Source organism: Mytilus edulis, chromosome 9 (assembly GCF_963676685.1).
Source record: "Mytilus edulis chromosome 9, xbMytEdul2.2, whole genome shotgun sequence".
NCBI classification, from domain to species: Eukaryota; Metazoa; Mollusca; class Bivalvia; order Mytilida; family Mytilidae; genus Mytilus; species Mytilus edulis.
In genome coordinates this window covers 79,485,301-79,507,907 of record NC_092352.1, presented here as the reverse complement: position 1 = coordinate 79,507,907, position 22,607 = coordinate 79,485,301, and the positions used below count along the sequence as shown (strand labels likewise).

Below are 22,607 nucleotides of genomic sequence, written 5' to 3'. Positions count from 1 at the left end.
ATCGCGAAATACAAGTTTTCCTCAATCAAGGAAAATAATTGAATCTGCACATAATCTGATTGGGTGTTTCTTATTAAAAACGAAACTTTAAACTTCCTCATTTTATGACCTTTTGGATTAATCAGTTTACATTGTGTTTTAGCATTTGGTGTTGAATAGGAGTTTTATCATGGTTTTAAGTTTCTGCTAAGAAGGATTATTAAATTGATGACATTTGTTTCCAAATAACATGTGAAATGTGTTAATGTTTTCAGAGAAAATCTTTAGTTTGACATGGATGCAAAATGTAATTTAGAACATCATATTCATAATGTTTCTTGCATTAGGCATGCGACATATTCAAATTTTAATTTATACCCCAAACAATGAATTGGAAAAGAGTATTAGGTCATCATCACTTGTTATGTCCTAGGAGAGGTCTTTTATTTTTGTTGAATCCTCTTCATATTTGAATCAGAACGGCTAATATTAATTTAAATAATCAGATAAATCTGAAAAGGGGTTGATTTTTTTTTTTTTTCGGTAGTAAATTATGTGGACTTCATATGAGATGATAGTTTTCATTTTAGTAGATCATACAGCAGCATTTGTATCATTGGGTTTACTGTAGGGCAATCCCTATAGACAAGGTGATACAAGGACGTGCCGCTGTAATACTGCAGGTCACCTTTTCAATTTTGAAAAAATGTGAATAGATCAGGAAAACTATCAGAATCATATGAAAAGGTTAATAAAGTTCCCATAACTTCTTTGTGTGTCATCTTTCTTGGTGTTCACGACTGTTTTTATGAACCAATTTTCTCTCTTTTGGCACATTGGTATTCCACTGTTACATTACACACCAAATGAAACCCAAACAATATGGGAAAAGTTACATTTTACCCCTTCAATACATGAATAGGAATACATTTTTAAAATCTAAATTTTATGAAAAGGGTGGGGTAACAGAACCCCAGGAGCACCTTCTATCATTTAAGTATTGAAGAATTTTTATACGATTTCTCTGTATTTTGTGAATATTGCAGCTGAACAATATGGGATAAATTGAGAACACTGTCTTTACCTTATCACTGTCACATTTACATGATTACTCTCTGTGAAGCTTGTGAGAGAGAAGACGTGACGTGCCAAAATGCTGACAACTATTTTAATACTATTATTATTATATACTCTAACCTAAATATAACTTAGTACAATAAACAAAAACATTCTGGGTAGCCTAAAGTAGTTGAAGGCCGGCATAGTTATCATTCATCATATTACTTAAATAATTTGATATTGATATACAATATCTTTAAAGACTTTCCTTTGAAAAAGTTATAAAATACTATTTTGGTTCCATTATCTCTCACTAAATCATTATGTTTTAAACTATTTATAGATCATCCTCCATTTATAGGGATTATGTTTCCTGATGTTTTTCTTAATTATCCAAAACATCTGCTGTTTAGTATAATATGTTGCTGACAAACAGAAATTTAGGGGACAACCTATTTTCTTTTGATATCTAGAATCTCTGATTTCTAATTATGTCAGCCTACTGTCTTTGTTACATTTAACCTTGAAAGTCACAGAAAAACAATGAACCAATGGAGATTGATTATTGTAAGATGATCTGGTTTATTCCAAGGTATACTGTAAATTAAAAAGATATCCATTACCTTTATTATTGCTATTTGATTATCAACACAGATAAGAGTTTAATTATTGAGATTTCATGACACTGCAAGCAAATCATAAATGCTATCAAAATTTAAATGGGAGTTTTTATTTTTGAGACGTGTTGCAATTTTCTACTATTTTACTAGGGGGTGTACATAACGATCTTTACCCTCAATGAGAGTCTCCCTTAGTCAGTAATTTCAATTTGCAATAAATTATAATGGAAACATCACACAAATTTCTGAATTTACAGTATTTGATTAAAATTTGCAAGGATATTTGTGAAGGGTCCTTGTAATGGTAATTCTTCCGTCTTATTCCTATTGAATTAAAACATGGTGGGTAATGCTGAATTCTGATGTATACTTTTCAATTTTTCTCAAAACTACAAATCTTTTCAATTTTACATCTTTTCACTGCAGGTTCATTGGGTTGTAACCCACTTATTTTGACGATCAATGCATTTGAATAGATACATATAAGTGGAACTCCCTCTTTATCCTGGGTTGGGAGCCCCTTCCCCCTTTCAAAAAGATCTGTCCTCCGGATCTGTCCCTGGTCACATTTACTTCCTAGTGTTTCCTAATTTTCCTAATTGAAGGCTTTTGAAATCCTCTATAAAAGGTTACTTAAATGTCTTGCTATTTGTATGGTATATTATTCATAACAGCAACATATTGGTTCTGATTGAACAATGTGAGAAATAATTTTCACACTCATTTGTAATTGGTTTAAATTGAACAAATGGAAGGTCAATTTAATGTACTGGTGATAATGTTTTGATTTCTATTCTGGCTAACAATATGGTAACCAAAGATATTTTTTTATTCAAATTTTTCTCCTTCTCTAATCACTACATGACCAAATTTATGACTGAAGACATTTAATTCGGATAACAATATTTATAGATTTCTCGTTTCAAGCTTATCATCAACGCACAAGGCAACTTATAAGTCACGTTATAATTATAATGACTCTGCTGCAGTACATTATTCGAATAAACATACTGTATAAATGAGAAAACTATCCTCCAAAGTTCAAATGACATCAATGAATGTTAGCAATTATAGGCAATCGTACAACCATCAACAAGGAGTAAAACCCATACTCTATAATAGGCTATACATTAGGCTCTGACAAAATGTGAAACAAGAAAACAAGAAAACTTACCACACATCACAAAACAAGAAATATGACAAATGTGAACCAACAACCACTGAACGCCTGACTTGGGACAGGCACATAGAGAATTGGCAGAATTTAACATGTTTGTGAGCGCTCAATCCTCCTCCTTAACCTGGGACAGTGGTATAACAGCACAACATCAGAACAAACAACTTAATAAATATTGGCCTTACTCAAGAGATTGGTAGGAGGCACAAAACCAACTATAAACATAAAAACAGATGACACAAAACACTGAGACAAGAGTACTGGCAGTTCAAAACCAATTACAACTAATAGCTATAGATAATGACATGACCTTGTGCAATGTCAAAATATAAGTAAATAGTATTCATGTATTGATGGGATGTAGGGTAAGGAGTTAATTGTCAAAATATAAGTAAATAGTATTGATGGGATGTAGGGTAAGGAGTTAATTGTCAAAATATAAGTAAATAGTATTGATGGGATGTAGGGTAAGGAGTTAATTGTCAAAATATAAGTAAATAGTATTCATGTATTGATGGGATGTAGGGTAAGGAGTTAATTGTCAAAATATAAGTAAATAGTATTCATGTATTGATGGGATGTAGGGTAAGGAGTTATTGCGAACCCTATGATAGTTTTCCATAGATTCACCTGCAAGTTACCTGTCGATTTAAACTTTTGGCAGTTCTATTGTCCCATCTAACAAATACAACAGGTATTGTTCTCTGTATAGTTCATTCAGCAGGACCTTTAAATTTCTTCTAGGAGAAATATATCACTCATTGATTAATTTACCTGACCATTGAAATACTTCTATAAACTCACATAAACTGTATGCAATATTATATTTATTCAATATATCATATATCATTAATATATTTTCAATCTGTTCAATATAAAATCTGATTTAATAATAAAAAGTTTATTTTAGACACATTTTTTTAGTATTTTCCAATGAATTTGCATGTTTTTTTTTGTTGTTAATTTTTAGACTATGTTTATGAAGACCTTAATTTAAAAAAAATAATATTCAAATTTTTATTTATCAAACACACAAAAATATTTATTGAATATTTGATCAGAAATCAACTTTTAATTTTTAAATCATTATTAATATTGAACACATAAAAAACGAGTTTTTGGTATTGAATAAATACAACACCACATGCAGTTTTGTGAGTCCTTTCTTAGTATTGGTATAAGTAATTTTTCATCATTGACAGTTCAATTTTTTGTTCAGGTATATTAATCAATGAGTGATATATTTCTCCTAGAAGAAATTTAAAGGTCCCAGTGAATAAACTATACAGAGAACAATACCTGTTGTATTTGTTAGATGGGACAATAGAACTGCCAAAAGTTTAAATCGACAGGTAACTTTCAGGTGAATCTATGGAAAACTATCATAGGGTTCGCTATAATTGTCAAAATATAAGTAAATAGTATTGATGGGATGTAGGGTAAGGAGTTCATAGTATTGATGGGATGTAGGGTAAGGAGTTAATAGTATTGATGGGATGTAGGGTAAGGAGTTAATAGTATTGATGGGATGTAGGGTAAGGAGTAAACAGTATTGATGGGATGTAGGGTAAGGAGTTAATAGTATTGATGGGATGTAGGGTAAGGAGTAAATAGTATTGATGGGATGTAGGGTAAGGAGTAAATAGTATTGATGGGATGTAGGGTAAGGAGTTAATAGTATTGATGGGATGTAGGGTAAGGAGTAAATAGTATTGATGGGATGTAGGGTAAGGAGTTAATAGTATTGATGGGATGTAGGGTAAGGAGTAAATAGTATTGATGGGATGTAGGGTAAGGAGTAAATAGTATTGATGGGATGTAGGGTAAGGAGTAAATAGTATTGATGGGATGTAGGGTAAGGAGTAAATAGTATTGATGGGATGTAGGGTAAGGAGTAAATAGTATTGATGGGATGTAGGGTAAGGAGTTAATAGTATTGATGGGATGTAGGGTAAGGAGTAAATAGTATTGATGGGATGTAGGGTAAGGAGTAAATAGTATTGATGGGATGTAGGGTAAGGAGTAAATAGTATTGATGGGATGTAGGGTAAGGAGTAAATAGTATTGATGGGATGTAGGGTAAGGAGTAAATAGTATTGATGGGATGTAGGGTAAGGAGTAAATAGTATTGATGGGATGTAGGGTAAGGAGTTAATAGTATTGATGGGATGTAGGGTAAGGAGTAAATAGTATTGATGGGATGTAGGGTAAGGAGTAAATAGTATTGATGGGATGTAGGGTAAGGAGTTAATAGTATTGATGGGATGTAGGGTAAGGAGTTAATAGTATTGATGGGATGTAGGGTAAGGAGTAAATAGTATTGATGGGATGTAGGGTAAGGAGTTAATTGTCAAAACTTTTGAAAAAGAAAATCAATGTGTGTACCAAACATTTTAAAAAGATATTTAAACAGGTATTAGCTCGTGAAATAAAAAGTATTAAAATCTGCTTTTTTGTTCTATTATTAACATCGAGACAAAAATACACACAAAATATTAGATTCATACTATGAAGTCCATGTATCGCAAATTGTTTATTTTATACTTTTGATCTGTAATGTTTCGGTTTTGGTTACTGAGTCAAATCATTGAACCTCAAAAGATTTGACTGCTCTGTATAATTGATAACCATTAAGAATATGTCTATTGAAAGGATTAATTAGTTAACATGGATTGTATCTAAATTTACAGGCTTTAAAAAAAACATCACTTTTAAGAATTGTGATGTGATATCCTGGTTATTAATCAGATCAGTGAAAACTACAGGCTGAGCCAAACTTGAATCCCTAACTATGTATTTATGAGGCTTTATAATCTCAATTTGTTTTTTACCAAATCCCTGGCTTTATAATTTATCAGGAGGCTCGAGCGTATAAAAATTTCAGAAAAAAATTAAACATTTGTTTTTCATTACAAATTTTATTTATTACCTCTTGTAGTTGTTACTTTATCATATGGTACAAAAAAACATTCAAAACAATTAATTCGTGTTGGCCCCAGTCTATATGACTTTTAAAATGTAAACATCATTTAAAAAGTTCCAAATTATCTCCCTTTGGTGGAAAAATGCCATTTTTTGGCTTTAAAATTGAAATCTCTCTTTTAACTCATCGGTGACCTATATTTTTTAATATAATTTCGATATATGCTGATCTTAAACTAAATTATTGTAATATTTGAGCGATTTCTGTAATAAATTTCTTTTTTTTATTTCGATATTACCTTTATTTCTCTTATAGTTCAACAACAAAAAAAACACTTTTACAAATATGTATGCTTCTTTCGAAGGCAGATTGTGAGGGCAAATGAACGGTGACCCAATTTTTTTATTTTATTTTTTTATTAACTATAAACATGATAAAATAAAGTTCATTTATAGAAAAATATAGAGAAATCCTATATAAATGATTTAGACCCGCGAACCCCCTTAAATTCATCATATATAAGGGAATTTTGAATAGGTTTGTGTTACTAAGCGTGTTACCTGAATCACAGACAACTAAGCTATCTTCATTCTGTTACTGTAATAAGTCTAAGGGAGGAAATGGTCTAGTAGCAGTGATATCAACCCAGGCAGTTAAAACAGTTGATAAACTTCCTGCATCCAAAGCTCCTTTCTAGATTCTAAACATTTGAAAGGCAGGGGGTTTAATGAGTTTGAATGTACTATAAATGTGGTCTTAATAATTTTCAAAACATCAATTTTAGAAGGTAAATATTTGAAACATTTCTTGTAATAAAACATGCCACCATTAATGCATTTTTGAAAATACCATTGTTATGATATATGATCAGTGATTCTGTTAATGAAGACAAAATGTTGGGTAAATAAAGTTTACAGCAGAGGAACTGAACAAATGACAATAGTAGCAGACGACACAATGATTGAAGAGATACTTGTAATAAAGAGGACATAGTGGCTTCTGGGAATATCGAAAAAATACCTTTTCTGAGAAACTATAATCAGATATGGAACTCATTTGAACAAATCTTGCATCGTTTCAACGAAAATCCAATAGACAAACAAACATTGAAACCTGATTATATACAAACAGTGTTCTTAAATTAATATTGTAAATTTCTACAATGACAGATTAATTTGCTATTTTAAGGATAAATTCACAAATGATCCTTCATGTTTGATCAGCATGCATATATGTAATGCTATGACGTTGGCTTAAAATTTTGTTTATTAAATGAATAATATGTTCCAATGTTTGGTATATACAGCTTTGAAACTCTTATTTGTAGTGGGTTGTGTTGTTTGAACTCAAATAATAAGGATGGGAATAGCCTGTAGAACAATTTGAAGATAAAACGACAAATATAATGTATAATTTGTATTAACAAATTTAAGCCTAACTGTATAGTTCAGGTGCTTGCACTTGCATTAAATGTCTGTTCAATGACATTATGCTACTCCAATAAACTTTTACATTTTACTTTTATAGTTGCTAACATATGGTCTCAAGTTGAAGGAAAAATGATGAATAAAGCCATGGCTGAAATAAAAAAGACATTCCATAAGAGTTTTAAAAATGAGAACAAAAATTGTTTCTATTCAATTATTTAGATTTCGTCTTGAGTTTGAGATAATCATAGTTGCATTTCACCAACGAGTATGCATGGTTTGGGATTTTGTACGTTTAGGCACTCACACCACACCACATCTTCCTATATCTATTTATAAAAAAACATCACCTTTAAAAATGATGTGATATCCTGTTTATTAATAAGATCAGTGAGTCTACAGGTTAAGCCAAACACGAATCCCAAATAAGTCTCAAAGTACAAAAACATGTATTTAAGAAAGAATTTATTAAAGGCTTTAACAACCATTATATCCCTGGCTTTATAATTTATCACTGACCATTGTGACAAAACATTTTATGACTTAAATTCATCCTAAGGGAATTTTGAATAGCATGAAGTACCTGAATCACAGACTAAAGCGTATTAATCATGATTCTGTAGGGAGGAAAAAGTCTAGGAGACAGTAGGTTGATAAACTTCCTGCATCCAAAGCACCTTTCTGGATTCTAATCATTTGAAAGGCTGGGGGTTTAATGAGTTTGAATGTACTAAAAGTGTTATTAGTAATTTTCAAAACATCAATTTTGAAAATTAAAATATTTGAAACATTTCTAGCAATAAATATGCCACTGAGTATTAAAGCATTTTTGAAAATGCTATTGTTATGATAAATGATCAGTGATTTTATTAAATGAGGCCTCTGGAAGAAAAAATGTTAGGTAAATAAAGTTACCAGCAGACGGACTGAACAAAAGACAATAGAAGCAGACGACACAGTGATTGAAGAGATACTTGTAATAAAGAGGACATAGTCTTCTGGGAATATTGAAAAATACCTTTTCTGAGAAACTATAATCAGATATGAAACTCATTTGAATAAATCTTGCATCGTTTCAACGAAAATCCAATAGACAAACAAACATTGTAACCTGATTATATACAAACAGTGTTCTTAAATTAATATTGTAAATTTCACAATGACAGATTAATTTGCTATTTTAAGGAGAAATTTACGAATGATCCTTGATGTTTGATCAGCATGTAATGCTATGACGTTGGCTTAAAATTTTGTTTATCAAATGAATAATTTGTTCCAATGTTTGGTATATACAGCTTTGAAACTCTTATTTGTAGTGGGTTGTGTTGTTTGAACTCAAATAATAAGGATGGGAATAGCCTGTGTAGAACAATTTGAAGATAAAACGACAGATATAATGTATAATTTGTATTAACAATTTAAAGCCTATAACTGTATAGTTTAGGTGCTTGCACTTGCATTAAATGTCTGTTTAAAGACATCATGTTACTCCAATAAACTTTTACATTTTACTTTTATAGTTGCTAACATATGGTCTCAAGTTGAAGGAAAAAGGATGAATAAAGCCATGGCTGAAATAAAAAAAGACATTCCAAAAGAGTTTTTAAAAAATGAGAAAAAAATGGTTTCTATTCATTTATTTAAATTTCGTCTTGAGTTTGAGATAATAATAATTTTATTTGCAAAAATACACCCATATGGGTCAAGCAAACACAAATACAACATTTAATACAGACAGTGAAGAATTACAAATATAAACATAAAAAAAACCATAGTTATAAATGGTAATTAATGTAGCCTTTGATGGACATGGACCTCATTTTCGCAATTCTAATGATTGCTTTATAAAGTCACCAATTTCTGTCAAAAGCTCAGATTTAGGAATTAAAAGTTGTTTTAGCTTTAAAAGTGGTTGATAATTTGTAAAATCAGGATTTAAATTATTAATCTTTAAAAATAAGCAATCTCTTAAAGTTGAGTTTAGTTTGCAGTATAGTAAAAAATGGTATTCATCATCAATTTTATTACAAAGTTTACATAACCTTTGATCTCTGGGTACATTTTTATATCTTCCCATTTCAACTTCTAGGTTATGGTCACTAACCCTTAATTTAGAAATTAATTGTCTGGTTTTAAAATTTGATTCTTTTAATAAATAATTTTCAATTTTTATCTGAGTTTTTATTTGACCATATAGAAATAATTTCGAACTGTCTGTTATAGAAGAAAGTTTATTCAAGACTTTTTTTGTATAAAATTCATGTGATACCTGTTTAAACTTCATCTTTAAGGAATATTTAATTTTATTGTATGGTTTATCACAAGTTTCAAAATCTTTAGCATTTAATCCAGTCTCTTTAAAAATATTTAGAGCAAATGTATACCAACTATGAAAACCATCATTATGCAGGGATAATCATATAGTTACATTTCACCAACGTCTCAGTGAGTATGCATGGTTTGGGATTTTTGTAAAGAATTTTATCTTGGAGATCTAGTACCAGGTAATTTCTCTTTTTGAGTACAAGATGAGTTTATATTATAGGAGAAGATCTTGATAGGAGAAGTGTGGACACAGAATAGTATTTTTTAATAAGATTGGTTATTTCATTGTTGAAAAAATGAAATCAAATACATAACAATTGTTTGTTTAATCCATGAATTTGATTATAAACTAAATTATTTTTAAGTTTTGAAGGACAGGTTCTAGGAATACATCCTGTAAATCTGTAATGAAGGCTTTTGGGAATTATGGTGTCCGCCCAGGCTATTATAGCCTTCATAATAGATGAAAATTACATCTATTTGTTTTCTAAATTGATCAGTAAATAAAAACACATTAAAAACTAAAAACAGTGGCATATGGCTTTTGTTTTGTAAAGGTATGGTACTTTTAATTAAAGGGTATATATCATTAATGTATAGACCAACGTAACATTCACTCATCAGATCCAGCAAACATCTGATAAATGACAGGTTAATAACAGGTAAAAGATAAAGGTGAAGCACGTCTGTTTTAGACGTAAACAATTAACACCTGAAGACAAAAACAACCTTTGTAATGTGATTCTATCCTTAATTCCAGTTATTATATATATTCTTTTAGCCTATGTGTACTAACAGTTCAGAAACTGCTCTTTTTTAACAGTATAATTTATCTTATTTATTGGATATCGACTCTTTTAATCTCAAACTAATTGATAAATGTTTACTCGAACTTCTGTCAGTTTTGTGGAATTGGTAATTTTGGTCTGGAGATGAATTGATTTTTATAGATTTATTTGATTTTAGGTTGTAATTTGGTCAGCATACGTCATTGTTGATAAGTATTTTGAAATTTCTTGGTGCGTACTAATAGAACTTCATTAGATTATGGATAGTGAAAATGAACTTCCTGTTTTAATAGTGACAGGATTTTAAGATCGTTTTTGACAATCATGGAACGAATCAATTACTTTTACGTAGGTTTTACTGAATATATACAATGCAGACTCTCTTTTATGAAAACTTAATTGCATTATTTCTGAAGCCAAACGTCATTACATTCAGTATTAGAGAAAGTGAGTTTTGACTAAGCTTAAACATTAGAGAATTCAAGGAAATTCCGTAGGAGTCAGCTTTTGGTGATTTACAGATTCTATATAATTAATATTCTGTGAACTGTTTACTTGGCAAGAACCTTAGAAAGGTGAATTTATCTAAATTGTGTGGAACATTTATGAAACATTCCGAAATATTTGAGAAAGGCATGGTTCCTGAAAAAACACGATTAAAATGGAAGGTATTGTGTTCAGTAGTTAGATGGATTTCTAATTCTATAAAAAGGTAAGAATACAACATTTACAATTTCTTAACATGTTAACAAGTTGTCAACAAAAATCAAATGATAATTATTTACAGTTGATTATTATTTGGGTCTGATAAATTCATGTACCCTAAAAGGTCAACACTTCAACATTTCTGGTTAGTTGTGAAGCTTTATAAAATTTCTTTTGGTCTATCTGGCAGAGTGAGATGAATGCCTCATAAAAAAACTAAAAACTAAAGGGTCAAGAAATAAACAAAAGTAATTTAACTTCATAGTGATGATTTGAGAGAAGAGATGTAATTTAGGAAAAATAAATTTTGTGTGTTGATCAGACATTCAAAATTAAAAAGAGGAAAACAAACTTTTAGTCAGTGTAAATGGTATAAATTTCTAATGCAGAAATGAAATATTGTGGTAGTTTTATAGTTTACAGACTTATGTTTATCTTTTGGAAGTTGATTGCTTATTTAAGTGTGTGGCAAAAAAACAGAAACAAAATCAGTGTTTAAAGATTTCCAGTTAACTATAATTGAAATTAAGGCACTAGTATTATAGTATAGTTTCTATAATCAGTTATAGACCAAGTAGTGTTAAAAGAGGTTTTATCCTTAAAAGATCCAAAATCCTGAATCAGAACTTAAAAAAATTAACTTTGAAATCTTAATGAGCTAAAGAATTGTTTAAAAAAAGTTTATTCTATGTGAAATTTGTTGGATTATCATTTGATTTTGATGTAAGAAGGGAGATAACTGGAATTTTCACTTTTCATTTATGTGATTAGACCTTGTCATTCAATGACGAAGCTAGATATTATGAAGAAATCTAAGAACCCAGACCGAGTTCAAGTAAATTTTAATGAGTTATTACAGATGACTGTTTGTTTAAAGGTTTGATATAAGGACTCAGTATTCAAATTAAGAAAAGAATAGTTTTTGATTATTAGATTATTTTGTATATTCTAACTTATTTGATTTTGTTAAGAAAGATACATATGTTCAGCTGTACTTTCATTAGATAGACTGAAAACACAGACAGACAGAAAAGTGATCTTGCACAGTCTAAATACTGTGTGATGCAATCTTTGAAAACAAGCAATCAAGTTTTATTTCTGCTCCATTTCACCCGTATAGTGATAATAAAAACAGAATTATTGCTTCTTGGTCACTTAACTTTCAGGTTGATATGTCCTGGTATCAATCTCATTCAAAGGCTATTTTGTATAATATTAGCCTTCAACAATGAGCAAAACCTTCATACTGTAAAGAAAAGTAAATTTCATATCATTCATTGTTTATGCCTCAATAGAGCCTTTTCATGCTGGTGAATTGTAAGGCCACTTTTTTTTTATTAGTTGGTTTACGGGATTTTTCTAAAAAGAGGAAGGGTAGGAGGTCGAAAAAAAAACAAATAATAAAAACAATGAAAAAGTATAGGGTAGGAGGTCGAAAAAAAAATTAAAATAAAATTGGAATTTAAACAGGTTTTTTTAACCAAAAATCGAGAAACAAACAATGGTATTACTCTACAGTATAATACTAACCATGTACAAAATGTATGCAGATCATTTCATAAACTAGTATTAACTCTTGCTGTTTTTATTAATGTGTTACAAGGAGTCCAATGTCAATGTAGATTGATAAAAGCAGATACATATATAGGTCTCTGATGAAGGGGAAGTGTGTTTCCCAATTTCTTTTTGTTCTGTGTATATATTCATCAAATTTAAATTAGGGTGTGACAAAATTCCTCATATCATACAATCTTGTTGAGGAAATACTTTGCTCTCTGCGTGTCATATGTGGTACATATATAAAACATACAATGTTTGTCCTTTTTATGCTATTTTACACTGCTAAGTATCCTGTGATTGTCCCGTTTTAAATGTAGAAGTGATATTGTCAGGCATCTTGTTCACCATATCATTTCTTTATGTCAATTTAAATAAGAAAAACACATGGATCTTATTTTATAAATTCCTACTCAACAAGACTGTTCCATTAAAACATATTAATAGTTATTGTGGGAAGGTATTTAGGTATTTAAATGATAAGGTCAATTACTCAGACACCCATCCCAGGCAGCAAGTTAAAAGATCCTTCCCTCTAGTATGTACCAAATATTTTTAATGGAACAGTTCAAATAAATATGAATTTCTAAGAAATATCTCTAGCAACGCTTATTAACCAGAGAAAAAAACAAACACAAACAGTTCTAACACTGACGTGCAGGAATTTTTGCCCGAAATTGGCTAACACTGCACACAGTGTGTCCAAAGGGACATCGCTGGCATCATCATTCAGTTTATCATTCTTCGACCCTTTCACAGAGTCAATTGCAAAAGCAGTCTCACTGAGACATATGAGAATAATGTCTTTAACAGACTGAAGTGCTTTGGTGCGGACAAACTGCCCTGAAACATCCCCTGTCGACGGGTTTCTAACCAAAACTTTGAAAAAGATTGACCCGCCGTCAACTTCCATTTTCAACTGGTTCCTTTTCATCGCATTAGATAACACGATTGCGATGAAACGTTGACTATTAAAACAGGGAACCGGATGGGATTTTTACAATCAACACCGAGGGTATTCCGACTGGAAGAAGAAAGACCGATCTTTTTTTATCATGTTTTTATTTTTATTTGTACTTCTTCAAACAGAAAAGGGTCGGCGAAATTAAAAAAAATCTTCAAAATCGTTTTTATTTTTATTCTAAAATCGGGAAAAACAGGGTCAGCGCATCCGTAAACCAACTAATAAAAAAAAAAGTGGCCTAAAACCCCAACTATCATTCATTTCAAGCTAAAATATTTATTTGTTTTATTTTTATATGATTTTACCTTAAAAAACCAATAAACTATCATAATCAAAGACTAAACAAAACTTTTATGATGTCAGTAATTCTTTTTGAGTTATCTCTCTTTGATTAATAAATACTACAGCATGGATTGGGGAAAAGGGAACACATTTGATGGACAGGTTTCATTAACTTTACACAGTAATTGACACATTTGACCTACCACACGCTATAAATAAATATACTCTAACTTAACCCAAGAGAAAATAAATCTGGAATTCCACTGGAATCCCGGCTGGAATTTTGATGGGATTCCAAGTGGGATCCCACCTAATTCCACCGGGATAAAATTTCGGGAACCCGCCAAAAGTCCGGGATTCCCGAAATTTTATCCCGGTGGAATTAGGTGGGATCCCACTGGGATATTGTGGGATTTTGATTGGGATCCCACTGGGATAAAATTTCGAGATTCCCGCTAAATAAGCGGGATCCCGATGTAAATGTATTGGGATAAATTTCGGGATTCCCGATGTAAATCCCAGTGGAAATATACTGGGATTCCCGAAAAAAAAAGCAGGATCCCAAAAATAAATACCAGCAGGATATACATGCACCAATTCAAATTGCACTGCCACTGGGAATCCTGGGTTATTTATGCAAAAGGATACATGTCATGTTTTCCTTTCTGTTAATCAATTTGCTGTCTCTGTACTTCCAACTAGAATTGCTGAGTAAATTATGGTAACTCAACTGGAATATCTGCATGCAATCTGTTTCGTTGGAAGCTCCATTTAAAAAGATCAGTATATCCCCTAAAAGTATCAAAAAAATCCACAAAGAATCATTTGTTCAAAACGTTTTGAAGCAACAAATTCAATAGAAATATGATTGCATGTTTAATGTTTATAGAATACAGTAGATTGGAAGCTAGTCCAAATAATTATGAAGTCTTGGAAGGTTATTTTAATTTTTTGCCAAATTAATTACCTTCTCCCTTTTTTATCCCCTGACGATAAATAACTATAGCGACTTATTATTTTCACCAAATAAACATACACACAACTGAATTAAATTTTGACATACCTACTATTTATGCCTGTTATGTGACAAGTTAACAAGTTTATTCATTGTATATGTTAAAAATAAATATATTTTCAGTTTATGCTTTCAGACTTTCTGATGTTGATTTGCTCAGATAAAAACCATACAAATCATAGTTCCTCAATAAATTATTTTTATAATCATTATATGCACATATACACATGTTAAATTAAATTATTAATGCACTTATCTGAAAACATCTTCATCTTCGTCCTGTCCATAATTCAGCGTAAACAAATTTTGATGACGTTTTTACCAGTACACAAACGTCGACGTGACAATCTCGCCCCAAATTATATCGGCCAAGTTGATCTGTCTCCGTAACGTTATTATAAATAAATTAAGGGTATCGCATAAAAGTATTAATTACTGGCCAGTTTTTACTAAATATAAGAAAATTATACTTTATTAATCGGCACATGGTGCATGCGGATAAGATAGTGGCCGCATTATTTAGGACAGTAGTCAGTATTTTCTAGGGTCGAACTGTCCCGCGGCAGTACAGTTGAAAACAAAGCACGTGGTTATGATTTTTTTACAGTTTACATAAGTTGAGAAATCAAAGTTTTACGATGTCGATCATTATCTTATCATTGATGCCGGACGACAACTAATAGAAACGCACTTATGGGAACTTGGGGAACAACAGAAACGCCCAAGCTTTTCTGGCAAAACACTCGTTGACATTTCTCGGACGCCCTGCCATTTTTATCGCGAAAATCTCGGCATTTTTCTGACTAATATTAATATCTGTCAAACTGAATATTAAGTGACACTTAAATGTGATTGGCTTCAACTGACAGCTTTGGTGTCATACGCATTGTTAATTAACACCAATAACCTGTACTTGATGTTATCAGAGACATATAAAAATAAAATTGAAAATGAAAGTGGGGAATGTGTCAAAGAGACAACAACCCGACCACAGAAACACTTACATATTTTCAACAACATAATATATGGTTCATACAATTTCCCGTTTTAACTAGACTGGGATCCCAGCTTCAGACAGTCATCCCGATTGGGATCCCGGCTTTAAAGAGTTCCGATTGGGATCCCAGCTTCAGACAGTTACCCCGATTGGAATCCCAGTGTCCGATATTTATCCCGTTTCATCTTGACTGGAATCCCGGCTTCAGACAGTTATCCCGAATGGGATCCCAGTTTCAGATATTTATCCCGAATGGGATCCCGCCTCCAGATGCTTATCCCGGCTTATCCCGACAATTTCACCGGAATTGCATTGGGATCCCGATGGATCCCGTTTTCGTTTTCTCTTGGGAAGCTATTTATATAGCCTATAGTTATTTTTCTAGTGAGCTATATGCCTGCTATATATACTACAATTGGCATGTTATGTCAATTTTTGTCATTCTTTGTATTAGTATTGTCTCTTAGTTGTACATCACAAACCTGTTGTATGTATGCATTTAGCAATGTCATAATGTTAATCATAGCATTTTTTACACTGCTAATATACATAATAAGAGGCATTATTTAGCTGATTATTTTTTTTTAATCAAAGATACCAGTCTTGTAATTTGTGGAAGCCAGATGCCTGTTTCTTATACAAAAAAAACTTGCAACATTGTGCAAGCAGGTTGAAATCATAAAATAAAAAGTAATTGAGAACCAATTAATTGTGAATGTGTTTGTTGAAGAAAAAAAATGATATAACCTTTTTGATTTGATTTAGAGTTATGGTTCTTTCATCACTGGTGTGTTGTGCAGTGGATGAATGTATGTTTCCCTAGCAAATATCTTGTGGCAAAAATATGTAGTTCATTTATTTTCTGGTCAATACAGAATAAAATATAAATTCAAGTTTTCAGAATGAAGGGTAAAACATTTTGACTGCCACTAAAAAAATAAAAGGTATGTCGGATAAACAGACCATTTATTGCCCCCTTAAAGAATAAGTGTAAAATTATCTATGAGCATTGTCAGAGAAAGGCTGTTCAAAAGTCCAATTATACAAAAAATCTATTTTGTATTTTGGACTATCCACATTTATAACTGGAAAGCGAGACATAGCAGTCCTAGATAGTTATTTTTTTCCATTGAAACATTTGGCTAAATATTTTGGGCTATCAGTTAAGGGCCATTATCGAAAATACTCCTAATTGTTTCCTGGGCAGCATCTTCTTTGTTATTTGTGATTGATGGTTTCTATTATAACCCTCTACATAAGAAAAAGTGAAGGAAGCAAGTTAGGATATTATTACATTTAGAATTGTGTAGACTTGGTCCAAATAAGGACGTTGGCATTATAAAAATTATGTCAACATTTTCAGTGCATATTTTCAATCAGATCATAGCAACTTTTAAAAGTGCCTCATAATAAGTTACCTGTAGGTTATTGTTCTTGTTCATCTGCAATTTTTGCTGTGCTATTATTTAGTTGTAAAGTGTTTGTTATTTTTTATGTTTCTGCAGAGGCCTAGCTACTTGTTATCTAATTTTTGTCATTCTATTCTTCTGAAATTAAGCAGCTGCACAAAATTTATAAGTTATGCCTGCAGATCCAGAGCTGAATTTTGGTACATTTTAGAGTTAAATGATATATGGCCCATGGCCCAAATTCCTTGAAAGTAGTAACAAGTTGTTATGTGTTGGTAAATCCTGCAGAGCTGTAAATAATTTTTGTTACTGCTTCCCTATAGTTAAAGTTGATAAGAAATGCATCACAAAATGTTCCCTATAGTTAGTGGATAAAAAGGATGACACAGAATTTTCCTTGTAGTGTGTTGATGAGAAATTTGACATAGAATGTTCCCTGTAGTAATGGATGAGAAACTCGACCCAGAAGGCTCTCAGTGATATACACCATTGATGATACAATTGTATTTTTTGACAATATAACCCAGATCAATGGAAAACATTGTTTTATGCAATTGTCTATAATTTACGCATTTCTTTCCGTTTAATGGAATTGGGACTTCTCAGTAGTCCTACAAATCGTTTGTTGTCAGCATATTATACAATAGCATCCGTGGAGAATACGTTATTGTGATTAAAACTTGTATGATATAGGATGACGCTTGTCATTTCTGACGTTACGGTGACACACAACAGAATTGTTTCAAAAAGCAACAGAAAATTAATCTAATAATTATAATTTGAGCTAAAAAAGGAAAGTGTATATGAACTTCAACATTTAATGTGTGAATAAGTAAAAAAACTTCAAGTGTTACCATTAAATTTCAGAATGGTAATGTTCCGTGTTCTACAGTTGGAAGTCTTCTTTAACGAAATTTTATAGATATTTTAAAATGTTTTTTGACTTATGTTTTTCATTGAAAATGTTTTTAATGAGGTTTTCACTGAAAAGAAGGATTGTTACTTTTAAATCTTGATAAAGCTCATTAACTGACTTTTAACAACTTTTTATGTGCCTTGATCGGAGGATAAGTCAGTTTTTTGACAATGAAATAGTTTTTACCATTGTGTTAAATATATGCAGTGTTTGTTATTTACATTCTGTTTATTACTAAAGTTGAGGTATGCTTTTGTCGCTGAAAAATATCGAATTAATTTGTGTGTACTTTGACATGGGATTTTGAGAAGGACATAAACTTAAATATACATGGAAAATGTCTGCATTCCTAAATATACCATTACTACAAAGGATACGGACATCTTTTAGACGGAAAACCAGGTTTGAAGAGTATGCTTTGTTAACAAATCTTTTTCTTTCAATAAATATAGATTGAGATATGCTGATTTTAAAAAGTGATTTTTGTACACAGTAAATTGCTCAATCATGAGTTTTCCTTTTTAGAGTCTTTTCCTCTTGATTTTTGTTGTTTGGTTCTTTGGCTTTTCATTAGAGGTGCTATTTGTTACTTTTTACTTTACTGTAGTAATTATTTAAGGAAGCAGAATTTATAATTTTTTGCAGGATATATATATTTATAGACAAGAACATCCTTCAAATGAGACAATAATAAGTACAGGTCCAATATCAAAGATAATGAAAAACCTATATCATTTCTTCTTTGGTTTTTTTTAAAGTATATATTTAAAGTAAGAATTTTTTTTTTCAATGTTATAGATGATTCAGAGACAGACTTATAATTGTTTTTTTTTGGAGAATGGTTAGAAAATGTTCACTTTTCCTTTGAATGGAGAGACAACTGCTTTTGATGAAAATTTAAATAACCATTCCCTTAAATATTTAATTATTTTTGTTATATTATAATATTTAACATCACAAACAAAATAGAATACTAAACACATTTTTGAAAATATGCAATTAACCCAACTAGTACTCAATGTGTCATTTCATGTCGTTTAATTGAATTTTAATCTAAAAAGTTGTACTTACAAAAACCATTAAATTTGATGAAATGACAAGAAAAGGTAAATTAGGAAACTGAAATAAATGTAAAAGCAATTAATTATTAAATCAATGAAATCTATTTCTTTTAATTGTATTGTACAAAACAAGTTTGAATTGTTCGACTTTTTAATTATTTATTGAGCAAATAGTAAGCCTTAAGTTTGGCAATAGAAGTATTATTGTTAATCTACAAGCTTATTCTAAATATTGTTATGTGAAGTTACAGTTTGCAGTAGTACATTTACTGCTGTATGTAATTTACAAAGATTTTTAACTCTGACATCTGAGATTTAAACTGTGATAAATAGATTGTTTTACATTAAGTTGGTGCATGTTTATACAAACATGGGATGTTTTATTTAGATTGGAATGATTTATTGATTACTGGATTAATTTAGTAATATTTGAAGTTATAAATAAAATGGGCTCTGGATCATCGGTACAAAGGTATAGTACTTATACATATTTCTATTACTACATTGTATTTCTGTCAATGTATTGTTTTTGGTTAGGTATTTTAGGTTGCAAATTTACAATTGTGAGTGAGCTTTTAAATTTGTTAACATCCAAATCGGATAGGATATCTCAGTTTTTAGCTCACCTGGCCCAAAGGGCCATTTAGTGAGCTTTTCTCATCACTTGGCGTCCGTCGTACGTCGTTGTCCGTCTTCGTTAACTTTTACAAAAATCTTCTCCTCTGAAATTACTGGGCCAAATTAAAGCAAACTTGGCCACAATCATCATTGGGGTATCTAGTTTTAAAAATGTGTCCGGTGATCCGGCCAACCAACCAAGATGGCCGCATGGCTAAAAATAGAACATAGGGGTAAAATGCAGTTTTTGGCTTATATTTAAAAAACCAAAGCATTTAGAGCAAATCTGACATGGGGTAAAATTGTTTATCAGCTCAAGATCTATCTGCCCTGACATTTTCAGATGAATCGGACAACCCGTTGTTAGGTTGCTGCCCCTAAATTGGTAATTTTAAGGAAAGTTTACTGTTTTTGGTTATTCTCTTGAATATATTATTATAGATAGAGATAAACTGTAAACAGCAATAATGTTCAGCAAAGTAAGATTTACAAATTAAACCAAACTTGACTACAATCATCATTTGGGTATTAAGTTTAAAAAATGTGTCCGGTGACCTGGCTTATCAACCAAGATGGCCAACATGGCTAAAAATAGAACATAGGGGTAAAATGCAGTTTTTGGCTTATATCTCGAATCCCAAAGCATTAAGATCAAATCTGACGTGGAGTAAAATTGTTTATCAGGTCAAAGGCTATCTGCCCTGAAATTTTCAGATGAATCGGACAAACCGTTGTTAGGTTGCTGCCCCTGAATTGGTAATTTTAAGGAAATTTTGTCGTTTCTTGAATATTATTAGCTCACCTGACCTGAAAGGTCAAGTGAGCTTTTCTCATCACTTGGCGTCCGTCGTCCGTCGTCCTGCGTCCGTCGTCCGTCGTCCGTCGTCTGTAAACTTTTACAAAAATCTTCTCCTCTGAAACTACTGAGCCAAATTCTACCAAACTTGACCACAATCATCCTTGGGATATCTAGTTTTCAAAATGTGTGGCGTGACCCGTCAAACCAACCAAGATGGCCGCCATGGCTAAAAATAGAACATAGGGGTAAAATGCTGTTTTTGGCTTATAACTCAAAAACCAAAGCATTTAGAGCAAATCTGACATGGGGTAAAATTGTTTATCAGGTGAAGATCTATCTGCCCTGAAATTTTCAGACGAATCGGATAACCTGTTGTTGGGTTGCTGCCCCTGAAATGGTTATTTTAAGGAAATTTTGCAGTTTTTGGTTAATATCTTGAATACTATTATAGATAGAGATAAACTGTAAACAGCAATAATGTTCAGCAGAGTAAGACCTACAAATAAGTCAACATGACCAAAATTGCCAGTCGACCCCTTAAGGAGTTATTGCCCTTTATAGTCAATTTTTAACAACTTTTCATCATTTTTTGGAACTTTTCTAAAAATCTTCTTCTCTAAAACTACTTTGCCAAATTTAATCAAACTTGGCGACAATTATCATTGTGGTTTATAGTTTAAAAAATGTGTCCGATGACCCAGCCTACCAAACAAAATGGCCGACATGGCTAAAATTAGAACATAGTGGTAAAATGCAGTTTTTGCTTTATATCTTTGAAACCAAGACATTTAGGGCAAATCTTTCAAGATTTTAATGTCCATCAGAATAAGATATATCCCCTCACAAATTTTCAGTTGAATCGGACAACCTGTTGTTGGGTTGCTGCCCTTAAATTGGTTATTTTAAGAAAATTTTGCAGTTTTTGGTTATTATCTTGAATACTATTATAGATAGAGATAAACTGTAAACAGCAATAATGTTCAGCAAAGTAAGATCTACAAATCAGTCAGCATGATCAAAATTGTTAGAGGACCCCCTAAGGAGTTATTTCCCTTTAGAGTCAATATTAAACAACTTTTCCTCATTTTTGTAACTTGTATAAAAATCTTTTCTAAAACTACTTGGCCAAATTTAACCAAACTTGGCCACAATCATAATACTAGGGTATCTATTTTTAAAAAGAGTGTCTAATGACCCCGCCTACCAACAAAGATGGCCGACATCAGTAAACACATTAACAGGTGAGCGACACAGGCTCTTGAGAGCCTCTAGTTATAGATAAAGATCAACTATAAACAGCAATAATGTACATGTAGCAATGTAAGACCTAAAAATAAGTCAACCTGACCAAAATGGTCTATCGACCCCCTAAGGAGTTATTGCCCTTTATAGTCAATTTTTAACAATTTTCATAAAATTTGTAAATTTTTCCTAACTTTTTCTACTGTAACTACTGGGCCAAGTTCATTATAGATAGAGATAATTGTAAGCAGCATGTTCAGTAAAGTAAGATCTACAAACACATCACCCTCACCAAAGCACAATTTTGTCATGAATCCATCTGTGACCTTTGTTAAATTTTTACATTGACCAAGATGAGTGACACAGGCTTTTTAGAGCCTCTAGTTTACTTGTATAGTAATTTGCAAAATTGACAGGTTAGTCACTTGACTTAACATTTTGCATTTGTATCCAGTTATTTAAGGAGAGAGGGGGAGGGGGTATTTTTTTATATGAATACTTTATTTTAAAAATTACAATGGCTGTCATAAAAGACCAGAGTTTTTTAAGTTGTATTTTAAATGTTTAAATGTTATCATTGTTCTTGTATATGCCTTAGTGGTTTTGGTTTTTTTTACTTCATCCTTGTAATGGTGATTGTTAAAATGTGAAATTTTCTCGTAGAAATTTTCAATTCAATGAAATGTTTTTGAAATGCAAGATTTATCTCCCTTGTGTGTACAAAATGTAAAAAGTTTGTCATGT

At 31.3% G+C, this 22,607-nt stretch overlaps 1 protein-coding gene across 14 annotated transcripts in view; it reads left to right on the top strand.

Annotated features, from left to right (window-relative positions):
• LOC139489139 (ankyrin repeat and fibronectin type-III domain-containing protein 1-like) overlaps window positions 1-22,607 on the top strand; it is a 178,194-nt gene that overhangs the window by 96,526 nt on the left and 59,061 nt on the right. The window contains exon 1 of one of the 14 annotated variants that reach the window (XM_071275289.1): window positions 10,273-11,010. The exons of 11 other annotated variants lie outside the window; for them this stretch is intronic. In XM_071275289.1, the coding sequence (XP_071131390.1) occupies window positions 10,904-11,010 (107 nt within the window). In that variant the 5' untranslated portion in view covers window positions 10,273-10,903. Of the gene's footprint in view, window positions 1-10,272; window positions 11,011-22,607 lie in introns of those variants that run through there. 2 more of the 14 variants (XM_071275290.1, XM_071275286.1) reach the window with 2 other exon arrangements.